At 37.0% G+C, this 12384-nt stretch overlaps 1 protein-coding gene across 1 annotated transcript in view; it reads right to left on the bottom strand.

The window, feature by feature from the left end:
* Positions 1 to 11099, bottom strand: part of LOC107705896 (NACHT, LRR and PYD domains-containing protein 12-like) — a 22257-nt gene extending 11158 nt beyond the window's left edge. Inside the window, exons 1-8 of the mRNA XM_016509414.1 lie at positions 11030 to 11099; positions 9884 to 10152; positions 7938 to 7982; positions 5903 to 7706; positions 5388 to 5561; positions 3798 to 3971; positions 1939 to 2112; positions 1462 to 1635 (exon numbers count right to left, since the gene is read on the bottom strand). Coding sequence (XP_016364900.1) covers positions 1462 to 1635; positions 1939 to 2112; positions 3798 to 3971; positions 5388 to 5561; positions 5903 to 7706; positions 7938 to 7982; positions 9884 to 10139 — 2801 coding nt within the window. The 5' untranslated portion in view covers positions 10140 to 10152; positions 11030 to 11099. The remainder of the gene's footprint in view (positions 1 to 1461; positions 1636 to 1938; positions 2113 to 3797; positions 3972 to 5387; positions 5562 to 5902; positions 7707 to 7937; positions 7983 to 9883; positions 10153 to 11029) is intronic.
* Between the last annotated feature and the right edge of the window lie 1285 nt (positions 11100 to 12384).

Genomic DNA, 12384 nt, shown 5'->3' with positions numbered 1-12384 from the left:
CTAGAGGCGGTTTAGCCAATCACAACACACTGGGCCAGCTAATCAATCAGAGCCCATCGTGTATTCTGAGGGAGGGGCTTCATAAAAGCAGGAAATGATCAGAGCGTTTCTCAGAGAAGGGACATGGCGGTGTGGAATAAAGGTAAATTATGTGAAAAATAATGCGTTTTTTAACAAACAAAGCATTAGCACATGTTAGACTGCACCCCATAAACACAATCAAGCCTATAAAAAAACCAGTCAACCACCCCTTTAATGTTTCGATTGTGATGACCATAATGAGAATAAAGGCTTTTTAATTTTTTGGACTGGAAGAAGTGCCTTGGATTCCTTTCTATAATAGTTCTTCAGCAATGTTTAGATGAATGAATGCCAAGCAATACGGACACAGCAATATAACAACACAATGATACTGATGTAATAATGTCACAGGTGTGTGTTTACAGAGGGGTAGACAGCTAATCAATTTGATTCACAATTCATAGGTTTTTGATTCTATTCAGGAACAATTTTATCAAATTCAGAACAATTCCCTTCAATGTGATTCAAATTGATTCTGTATCTTTTAAATGCATTCAGAGTTGGGGTGAGCAATGCGACCAAAATCTCATTTCACAATTATTATTTTTTGCTGGAAATAACTGATAAGGCTGTAAAATGATTTCACTCAAGACTAGCGCTATTATGAGAGATCTGTCATCAGCTCATGTGATAATCAGTGACCGTCCCGAGGACAGATCAAATATGAGGTGCTCAGAAGATGCTGTGGGATTACAAATTTAAGAAACTGCTTAAGATCTGCTGATCCTGTGTAATGACAAAAGATCACCTGAAAAACTTAAGTGATGTACATTGTATTTGACATTTAAAGTGAAGATGATGACGTCAATTAATTAATGTTATGCAAAGGTTCTAGTAGGTTGAGTCAAACAAGCAAAATAACTGAGACAATCACTGTTTGTCTAATGACTCTTGGTATCCCTCTCCATTTGCCCATTCTTTGTGCTCACTGTTAGTGATCATCAATAATTAAGGTGTGGACATTTCTTAATCTCTATGATAATATAATTCCAGAATCGCTGACTGAATTAGGGCTGGTGACATTCCAGAGTCTGATGCGGATGCTATAACTGCTTACTCCCTTTGCATGCTTTAAGGTCGTCGCCCAGGAGCTTTGTCTGCTCTGAGCTATGCCTCCTAAAATGTGTATAAAACTACAATGTTTCACTGATTTAGGCAGACTTGATGACTGCAGCGTCAAACAGCAGATTCGCAATAAAAAATCTGGTGTTAATGCTGAAGATACTTCTGAAATGTTTCACAATTCAGAAATCCATGTTTCAAGATTGATGTATATGCATCATCAGGATTTGCAATCAATGCATTTGAGACAATGAGTGAATCTTTACATCCCTATATCATGTGGATCAAATTCACATAAAACACATCTGATTCTCAAACCTCAGTATCTCCAGCTGACAGTTTGGTTTCTTCAGTGCATCAGAGAGCAGCTTCACTCCTGAGTCCCGCAGATTATTGTAACTCATGTCCAGATCTATCAGACGGGAGTTTGATGATTGTAGAGCTGATGCCACAAATTCACAGCTCTGACCAGTGAGTTTACAGCGTTCCAGTCTGAACAGAGTAATAAAAAAAATGGATAATTACACATCCATCATGAGCTAATAGATTTGTATCTCCTGAAGGCTGTGTTTGTGTAAGTTTTGATTTTAGGTTCTTTGTAAATGAAATGCTGCATCAATAGCATCTTAAACTGAGCTGTTGACACTCTGCTAATTGTTTTCTGTACAACAATATTCTTTTTTTCTCTGAGAGTGACTCTTACACAAACAAATACAAAATTCACACATTACACATTTTGACTATATATTTAGCAGATTCTTTAATATATCAGTATACTGGAAATTAATCTCAAACCTCAGTATCTTCAGCTGACAGTTTGGTTTCTTCAGTCCATCAGAGAGCAGCTTCACTCCTGAGTCCTGCAGCTCATTGTGACTCATGTCCAGCTCTATCAGACGGGAGTTTGATGATTGTAGAACTGATGCCACAGATTCACAGCTCTGACCAGTGAGTTTACAGCTTTCCAATCTGAACAGAGTAATAAATAACTGAATAATTACACATCCATTTATATTTACTGACAAAAGTTGCAGTATATTTGATCATTTAATAAAGATACATGTTCTGTTGAAAATAAAGTTGAATTCAGATTGTTAACCAGTTTATCTCTACAGCCATTTGCCAGATAAAGTAGTAATGGAGAAAATTATAATTGTTAACATAAGACACACAATCTCATAATATATATAAAAATAAAACAGTTTGACATTGCAAAATCAAACTAGTGTCGCCCCAACTGAAGATTTTTCTAGTCGACTAGTAGTCATTAATTTAAGCCATTAGTCAACTAATTGCATGTTTACTGCAGGTATGTCGGTGGTTTCCCTAGTCCCGCTTGTTCGGTCGCTGGCTCATGAGAACCGTCAGACTCGGCTATGCGATTCAATTCGCCCGGCGCCCTCCCAAGTTCAGGGGCATTCGGTTCACCTCTGTGCTGGTAGGGATCAGGTGGTGAACTTGCAAGCGCTGCCCCGGGAGGAGGCAGACCCAGCCATTGTTCTGCTCTGTCCTGTTCGCGCTTTGCGCACTTATGTGGACCGTACGCAGAGCTTCAGGACCTCAGACCAGCCCTTTGCCTGCTTCCTTGCTGCGCCAGTCCCCTCTACGGACCGGATACGTGCGCTTTTTTTTCTTCTCAGTTCAGTTCCCCATGGCGAACCCGGTTGGAGTTCCTCCCGCACCCTCGGCAGTCAGGCGTAGCGGAGCCCCAGACGCCAGGCTCAGCACTCGTGTGCATGCCCAAGGTCAGATGCTGCTTGTATTTTGGCAGTTCACGGGAGAGATTTGATTTGTTAAAGTCTCCAAGAATTATTAAAATAGAGTCTGGGTACCTTTGCCCCCTTTTCAGTTATTTGTTCGGCCAGCTGTTGCATCGCGGCGCTCACGTGAGATATTTTAATTATTTATTAATAAATAATTTACTAAATCATTTATTCATAAATAAAATGACAAAATGTTTTAAATTTTTCCACTGTTATCAGGAAAAATGCAAGTGTTTGCACTGTTGCCTTCATGTCATGCAGTACACACTAACAGCTCCACACTCCACACAAACACTTGGATGTGCCTAGTGCCATATTTGAGGATTGTGAATGACAGGCAAATGTTTGGATAAATATGATTTAAAAAAAACTGTATTGTTCATCCTTCTGATGGTAATTAAAAAAAAAAAATCACAAAAGTTTCTCCCAACTTCACTGATTAATTATACCTACGCGTGTCATTCATTTGGTTCCTGACACACTCTGAGGAAGGCTGAAGGCTGAAATGCATCAGTGTGCAGTGTTTTAGTCATTTTTAATGTTTCGATTGTGATGACCATAATGAGAATAAAGGCTTTTTAACTTTTTTGGACCGGAAGAAGTGCCTTGGATTCCTTTCTATAATAGTTCCTCAGCAATGTTTAGATGAATGAATGCCAAGCAACACGGACACAGCAACATAACAACACAATGATACTGATGTAATAATGTCACAGGTGTGTGTTTACAGAGTGTTTTACAACAGCTTCAAATGCAGCTCAGCTAATCACCAATCAAGAAGCAGAACTATCAGTTTTATTAAACATAATTTCAATAACTTATTTGATTTGGTAATGATACTTTATGTGTATCAAATGAACATATACAGTAAAACACATCTGAATCTCAAACCTCAGTATCTTCAGCTGACAGTTTGGTTTCTTCAGTCCATCAGAGAGCAGCTTCACTCCTGAGTCCTGCAACTCATTGTTACTCATGTCCAGCTCTATCAGACGGGAGTTTGATGATTGTAGAACTGATGCCACAGATTCACAGCTCTGACCAGTGAGTTTACAGCTTTCCAATCTGAACAGAGTAATAAATAACTGAATAATTACACATCCATATATATTTACTGACAAAAGATGCAGTATATTTTATCATTTAATAAAGATACATGTTCTGTTGAAAATAAAGGTGAATTCAGACTGTTAACCAGTTTATCTCTACAGCCATTTGCCAGATAAAGTAGTAATGGAGAAAATTATAATTGTTAACATCAGACACACAATCTCATAATATATATAAAAATAAAACAGTTTAACATTGCAAAATCAAACTAGTGCCGCCCCAACTGAAGATTTTTCTAGTCGACTAGTAGTCATTCATTTAAGCCATTAGTTGACTAATTGCATGTTTACATTAATTTAATTACTTTAATTACATAAAGCTTGCCACAGAGCCCCGGCGAAAAAATAATGTACTATATACAGAAATAGAAGTATAGGAAAAAATTTAATTGTTGTAATTGTAATGACTATGAATGTGTTGGAAAAAATAGCAAGCAGATATTTTAATTATTTATTAATATATAATTTACTAAATAATTTATTCATAAATAAAATGACAAAATGTTTAAAATTTTTCCACTGTTATCAGGAAAAATGCAAGTGTTTGCACTGGTGCCTTCATGTCATGCAGTACACACTAACAGCTCCACACTCCACACAAACACTTGGATGTGCCTAGTGCCATATTTGAGGATTTTGAATGACAGGCAAATGTTTGGATAAATATGATAAAAAAAACTGTATTGTTCATCCTTCTAATGGTAATTAAAAAAAAAAAATCACAAAAGTTTCTCTCAACTTCACTGATTAATTATACCTACACGTGTCATTCATTTGGTTCCTGACACGCCCCGGCAAAAGTAATGACTATGAATGTATTGGAAAAAATAGCAAGGAGATATTTTAATTATTTATTAATAAATAATTTACTAAATCATTTATTCATAAATAAAATGACAAAATGTTTAAAATTTTTCCACTGTTATCAGGAAAAATGCAAGTGTTTGCACTGGTGCCTTCATGTCATGCAGTACACACTAACAGCTCCACACTCCACACAAACACTTGGATGTGCCTAGTGCCATATTTGAGGATTTTGAATGACAGGCAAATGTTTGGATAAATATGATAAAAAAAACTGTATTGTTCATCCTTCTAATGGTAATTAAAAAAAAAAAATCACAAAAGTTTCTCTCAACTTCACTGATTAATTATACCTACACGTGTCATTCATTTGGTTCCTGACACACTCTGAGGAAGGCTGAAGGCTGAAATGCATCAGTGTGCAGTGTTGTAGTCATTTTTAATGCTCAGATTGTGATGACCATAATGAGAATAAAGGCTTTTTAACTTTCAATGACTTATTTGATTTGGGTGATTATACCTCATGTGTATCAAATGAACATAATAAAAACACATCTGATTCTCAAACCTCAGTATCTTCAGCTGACAGTCTGGTTTCTTCAGTGCATCAGAGAGCAGCTTCACTCCTGAGTCCTGCAGCTCATTGTGACTCATGTCCAGATCCATCAGACGGGAGTCTGGTATCTGCAGTGCCACAGCCACAGTTTCACAGCAGATATCATCGAGGTCACAATCACAGAGTCTGTAAAAACAAAATATTTGTCCAAGACATATTTTTGTGTTTATTTTGTATGAACCATGTCGTTTGATATGTTGTGCCATGTTATTTGTAAATATTCAAGCTTTCTAAAAGAAAAAAAAATCTTCCATGTATGCTGCAAAATATGTTAAAAGACAAGTGAAATAAAAAATTCTCAACTGCATTTCTATGAAATTACTATGTTTACTACTAAATTTAATCAAGTAAATATAGATTTTAATCTCCAAAATCAGTAAAAGCGTAAGAGACTTCAGACTGCAGTTTACACTGAAATTGTTTTTTTAGAGCTAAACAAATTAAACAACTGTCAACAAGTTACTTACATGGCTTTTCTGCAGCATCTCACAGCTGGGAGGAGTGTCCTGCGGTCTCCCGATAATGTCCCGTACATCGTCAGGTCGAGCTCATCCAGCACCTCCTCTGACATCAGCAGTACATAGGCCAGCAATGAACACATGGAAGATGAGAGGTCGTTTCTTGTATTTGATTTGATGTAACTTTGGATTTCCATATATAATGAATTGTCACTGAGCTCCAGTAAGCAGTAAAACAGGTTTACTGAAGTTTCAGGTGAGATGTACTCTTCTAATAGTTTTCTAATGTGCTCGGTTGTTTTTGTGACGCTGTCTTTGCTGTCTTCAGTGTGAGGGAACAGGCCTCTGAGCAGGTTCTGATTGGATTCCAGTGAAATGCCCATCAGAAACCGCAAAAAGAGGTCTAAATGTCCTCTCTGACTCTGCATTGCTTTCTCAACAGCCTTCACTAGTAAATAATGCAATGGACTTTCAGACTGAAGCTCACAGTTAAGCCTGACCTTATTCTGTGTTTCTTCAAAGAAAAACTGAAGCTCCTCCATGTTCTTGTTCAGGTAGCAGAGGAACACATGCACTGCAGCGAGAAACTCTTGAACACTCAGATGCACAAAGCAGAAGACCTTCACCTCGTGAAGTCCAGCCTCTTGCTGAAAGATCTCAGTCAGCATTCCAGTGGACTCAAAGTCACTCACATCAATATCACATGCTTGCAGATCTTTCTCGTAGAAAACAATATTTTCCTTCTTTAGTTGTTCAAACGCTAGCTTGGCTAACTTCAAAATCATTGTTTCATTGGAATCTAAGAGCTTGGTATGTTCTCTTTGTTTTTTTCTGTCATACTTCTGGCTTTTCATGTTCATCTGTATCAGCAGGAAGTGGATGTACATTTCAGTGAGTGTTGTGTTGATGTCCTCTGCGTTGTTCCCAATAGGGATGTCTTGAAGAACAGTAGCTGTGATCCAACAGAACACGGGAATGTAGCACATGATGTAGAGACTTCGAGATTTCTTAATGTGTGAGATCATTCTGGAGGTCTGAGTTGTATCTTTGAATCTCTTGCTGAAGTACTCCTCCTTCTGCTGGTCAGTGAATCCTCGCACCTCTGTGAACAACCCGACATACTCAGGAGGGATCTGATTGGCTGCTGCTGGTCGTGAGGTCACCCAGACGAGCGCTGATGGAAGCAGAGTCCTGTTCACCAGACTTGCAAACAGTTCATCTACAGATGATCGCTCCTCAACACTCGTCACCATTCCACTGTCAAAATCCAGAGACAGTCGACTCTCATCCAGTCCATCAAAGATAAACGCAAGCGTACATTTATATACCTTATTTATCTTTGTTGTTTCTAGGTCCTGCATTTCAGGATTAAACTTCTGTAGAAACTCATGCAGACTGATCGCTCTGTTTTTAATGCAGTTAATCTTTCGGAACGGAAGCAGAAACACACAGTCAATATTGCCATTGGCTTTTCCTTCTGCCCAGTCCAGAATGAACTTGTGCACTGAGACAGTTTTTCCAATGCCAGCGATGCCTTTGGTCAACACAATCTTTTTCTTCTCATTTTTGTTCAGACTAAATACATCATTGCATTTGATTGACCTGTTCTGTGATTTACAGGTTTTAAAGGCATCATCAATCTGCAGAACCTCATGTTCATGATTGACTTTTTCAATATCCCCCTCCGTAATGAAGAGTTCTGTGAAAACATTCTTCAGATGCTCTTCCTTTGCCTCTTTACCCTGAAATATGTGTTCCACGTTCTCCTTCATTTTCATTTTGTGAGTTTTCAAGAATTCCTGCAGCCAGAAATCTGTTATGGAAAAATATAAATAAAAGGGAAAAGGTGGGAATAAAACAACATCAGAAAATTAAACACAAAGGTTTTTCACATTGGCATGACTGTCATCAAAATCAAGTGGTGCAGAAATATGGCATGTTAATACATAGTACTGAAAGCAATTCTGTACTGAAATCAATATGCATCAAACATGCTAAAATCATTTCTAAACCCAATGTAAAGACGTGACCTAAGATGGTTCACCTCGTTCTCTCGTGGGTTTCTCAGCTGCCTCTAATGATTTTTGCACTGTGAAGAGAGAAAGAAGAATGAGAAAAATATAGAACTACAAGGTATCAATGTAACCTGAACAGTAGCTTTATATATACATTACTGTTTAAAAGTTTGGGATCACTATAATTTTAATTTTTTTATTTTTTAAGAAATTGATCTTTTTGTTCGGCAAGGATGCATTATTGGTCAAGAACTACATTTATAAAGTTACAAAAGATTTATACTTTAAATAAATGCTGTTCCTCAAACTTTGTTCATTTGTGAATCCTGAAAAATATAATGTATCACAGTTTCCACAAAATATCAAGCAGCACAACAATTCTCAACACTGATAATAACAGAAAATTATTTTAAATTGTAATATTTTACAATATTACTTTTTTCTAACTGTATTGATCAAATAAATGCAGCTTTAGCGAACAAAGTTCTTTCAAAAGCATAAAAATCTTACTGATCCCAACCTTTTACAATGTAGTGCAACCAATGAGTATTAGTGGAATTATCAAGCTGTTAAACTCTACTAGTCTTTACTCAGATGTTAGTATTAGCAATGTGTCTTATCAAGTTTTCACATTACAAGTAGTGAGACAAGAACTGTGCACCCTGGAAATACAGAAAACCAGCGAGTAATAGATCCCATTAATACATTTATCTGGATCAGCAAGAGTTTTATTGCTACTCCTTTATGTCTGGCCATGTATTTATTGAAATCACTGTCTCTCCTCTTTTTTATGCTCAGGTTTGCTTGTGTGACATGGGCTCTCTTTGGTTGGTTTCCTCTTTGACCATCTCAAGAGGACACATGTTAAAGCCCTTTTGGTCTTCTTCCATTGGCTACTGAACAGTAGGGGTCTAAAAATAGTCAAACCGAACCGAGAAAACTGTGATGCACCACCCATGGTATGTACTGCGGTACTTCCATGGTGTACCTCCCTTCCAAATAGTGACTCAAATAGTAAATCAGAGTGACAACTTCCAAATAATATTACAATAATAACGCCTTCCATTCTCGCTCGGTCTTGATGAAATATCGTGTCTGCGTGAACAGGGTGTGTGGAAGTATACAAGCACATATGTTGACAGGCAGGTAGGACAGCCTATTATAGCCTCGGGCCGAGGAATATGATTGGACGAACATTTTATGGTCCTACACCTTCCACAGATTATATAAATACACACAAATAGATTTAGACCACTTAACATAGCGATTATCTGGATGTGAAGAGACTTTTAACCAGCCTAATAAAAATGTTTCTGAACCACATCACCTAACCTGCCTTTAACAAATAGAGGAGAATTTGCAAGCATTTATAATATAAAAATACATATTGTTTTTGGATCGAGATTCATTTATGATTTGAGCTTTGTCCTGTGTCCAAGCTCACCATTAGAATCTTTAGTCAATCAAACTCTATTACATTCATTTCCAATGTTTTTGACATTTTTTAAATATAATGAACTGAAATCAATGCGCTTGTTTCTATTTTGCAAACAACTTGTTTTATCAGCAATCGAGTCACGGTTAAACTTCAAAAACTTAAATATACGCATGCATGATGGAGCATATCAGAAAAGAGCACAACTACAGAATATTTACTGAAAGGGTTTTTTGTTTTTTTTTTAAGGCAAATTTTTTCAACAAATTAGTATTCTTGTAGTAATTTCTGATAACACATTAAGAATACCTCGCCCCAGCAATCCCCGCCCAATACCGAACCAAATCAAATCCGTGACCTCAAAACCACAAAACATACCGAACCGTGAGAAACTAGAACGGTAACACCTCTACTGAACAGGTAGCTCTCCACATCAAATTCAAGGCTCTAATATTGTGCTCATGGCTGCTTATGGATATACTCCCTTCTCTGAATCTGTGCTGCCTCTTTTTCTGTGATCAGTATTTTTGCCTTTATTACCTTCTTCGTGCTTGTCCTGTAACTCTTTAGCCAGCTGGTTCTGGTTCACCTTCCTCAGGATCTTCAGTGTGATCTTTACAGCTTCTTCTGGTCCATAACACTCCACCATCAGATCCACTACGTCAGTGCCACCAGCATCCTCCAGTTTACCAGCTCCAATGCGCCCATCTTCTTTTAAGAGACTCCTAAATCTCTTTATATTTTCTTTTTCCAGGTCATCTAGAGTATTATAAAGCAGTTCTAACGCAGATTCCATAGTCCTTCATGGACTGTTGAACGAGAAATAAGAAAAAGTAGTCTGAGTTTTATAGCAGGGGTCTATGCAGTGCAAACATATGCATGATGAAATCACACTGTGATCAGATCAACTACAGTGAAACATTCATTTTCAAGCTACATTTCTAGTTTCAACATTATTTATTCTTTAGACATTCCCCTTTAAATACAATAAGCATCAGCTGTATGTGTAAGTGACCAGCATTTGGCTTTCAGTCACTGAAAATGGGTAATATTCATCAATCTGGACATGGAGCCGCACTGAGATCCCCATCTCTGGGACTGAATGATGTAGGGCCTACAAGTCTAAAAGTTTATTAAGAATCAGAATGTAAAAACATTGCAATATCTCTAATACTTCTTGATTTATAGGCATGCAAACTTTGGAAAAAGAATATTTATGGCACTCAGACAGGTGTGTACAATGCCGTTTTGATGGAAGGAAACAAGATTTACTAGTTTTATTACTAGTTTCAACATTATTTGTTCTTCAGACGTTCCTCTTTAAAAGAAAAACGTATCCTGTATATGCAAAGTGATCCACATTTGGGTTTTGACCAATGAAAATGTGTACAATTTAATAATTTACTCCTGGAGCCATATTGAGAAGTTTCTGAAATTTGGTTGATTTTGACACAGAATGCAGTAAGTGCCATGTAAAGACCGTAAGTTTGTCCCAGAAAGCTTCATTTTCATCTGTGTTAAATTCATGGTGTCTATTGTGACTAAGATCTATTCGACGTGCTTCATGAATCTGCAGTGATTACTGGAAATGTGATACTTAAACATAGGTTAGTAACTTAAAATTGCTAACATAATATATAGTTTTAATATTATTTACTATATTTATTATGATATTTACTAACTTACCTTGAATAATGGCAATAACTGGCAATGTTTTTTGTCCTCCTCTGACTTCGTAACTTGCTCAACAGAAGCATTGAATTTTCTTCCACGTTTATATTTTCAAAGAACTGTGGGTGTTTCTCTGCAGAACTGGTTTTTCAGGAGTCAAGCAACATGAGACGAAACTGTGATAAAACCACAATCAAAAAAAAAAATATATATATATATTTTAAATCAAAACAGTTACGATGTTCATTTATTTGGTTTCCTTAATATTTTAGCATGGAAACACTCAGATTAAGTTTTTGTTAGATGTGTGGAACACAAAAGGACAAATGCTAGCGTGCAAAACATCTTCTTTCTCTTACAGGAAAAATGAAGTCCAATCATTGTTCAAATACCAACACTTGAAAAACAATTGAAACTATGTTTAGACTTCTTTGGAACAAAACACTTTCAGGGCCAATCAAAAATTTGTTTTCAAGTTCAAATCATAAATAGAATGATCAACTCAGTGATCATTTGTTTTGGAAATGTTCTAATAAGTGAAGGTATACGGATAAAAATAAAATAAAGGTGTTAATGGTAGATTTGAGACGGCTGTATATCAGCATACTTTATATTAAAATCTGGATGGAGACCAGCAAAGAGCTCATTATTCATCAGCCTGTTTGAACACCTGCTCCAGAAAACATGGCATGGATGGAAATGCATATGAATGCACATTAGCCATGTGAACTTATGGTAGATTTGCATCTTTCTGGCATCCATATTTAGACTCACACACAAGAGGAAAGCCTGAGTTCATGAGTGTATTAACATGCACACTGTACTTATGACAGCATATGTGTTTCAAACAGTCATAATATTTGACACTAAGACACCTAATTATCCCAAAATATCTTAATTCATATACCTCAATCAAGCTTCTGTAAGCTCTGGCCCTTGTTGGTCTTGTATTGAAAACAGGTGGACTACTCTCTCATCTGGCTGCTGTGGGAACAGCTCGCAGATTAGTCGGCCACATGTATTAACTGGTTTTGCATTTAGCATCAGCTCTCTGTTCGGTCTTATGCTTCATGTCTGCTGAGTTCATTCCTGTTAAAGAGACATTTCCTAACTTACAGCAACCTGAATGCAGGAACCGTCTTGTGTATGTGTGGGTTAAGATCGCACTGGTGACAGCAATCTGCCGTTAACCTGGATGTCTACAGGTCACCATTACCAGATTAACCCGGCATCGCATTACCATCTCAAAACTAACGGGCTCCCAATTTACATAAACTACAAAAGAGCAATACAAACTAAGCATGTACAAAATTAGGAAATTATGTGATCCGGCTTTTCATATCTCATCAATAATGCACTATGTTTCACAT

Source organism: Sinocyclocheilus rhinocerous, unplaced genomic scaffold (genome assembly GCF_001515625.1).
Source record: "Sinocyclocheilus rhinocerous isolate Xijiao unplaced genomic scaffold, SAMN03320098_v1.1 scaffold1615, whole genome shotgun sequence".
Lineage (NCBI taxonomy): Eukaryota > Metazoa > Chordata > Actinopteri > Cypriniformes > Cyprinidae > Sinocyclocheilus > Sinocyclocheilus rhinocerous.
The sequence above is the reverse complement of the archived record's forward strand: the minus strand, read 5'-3'. Positions and strand labels throughout refer to the sequence as shown.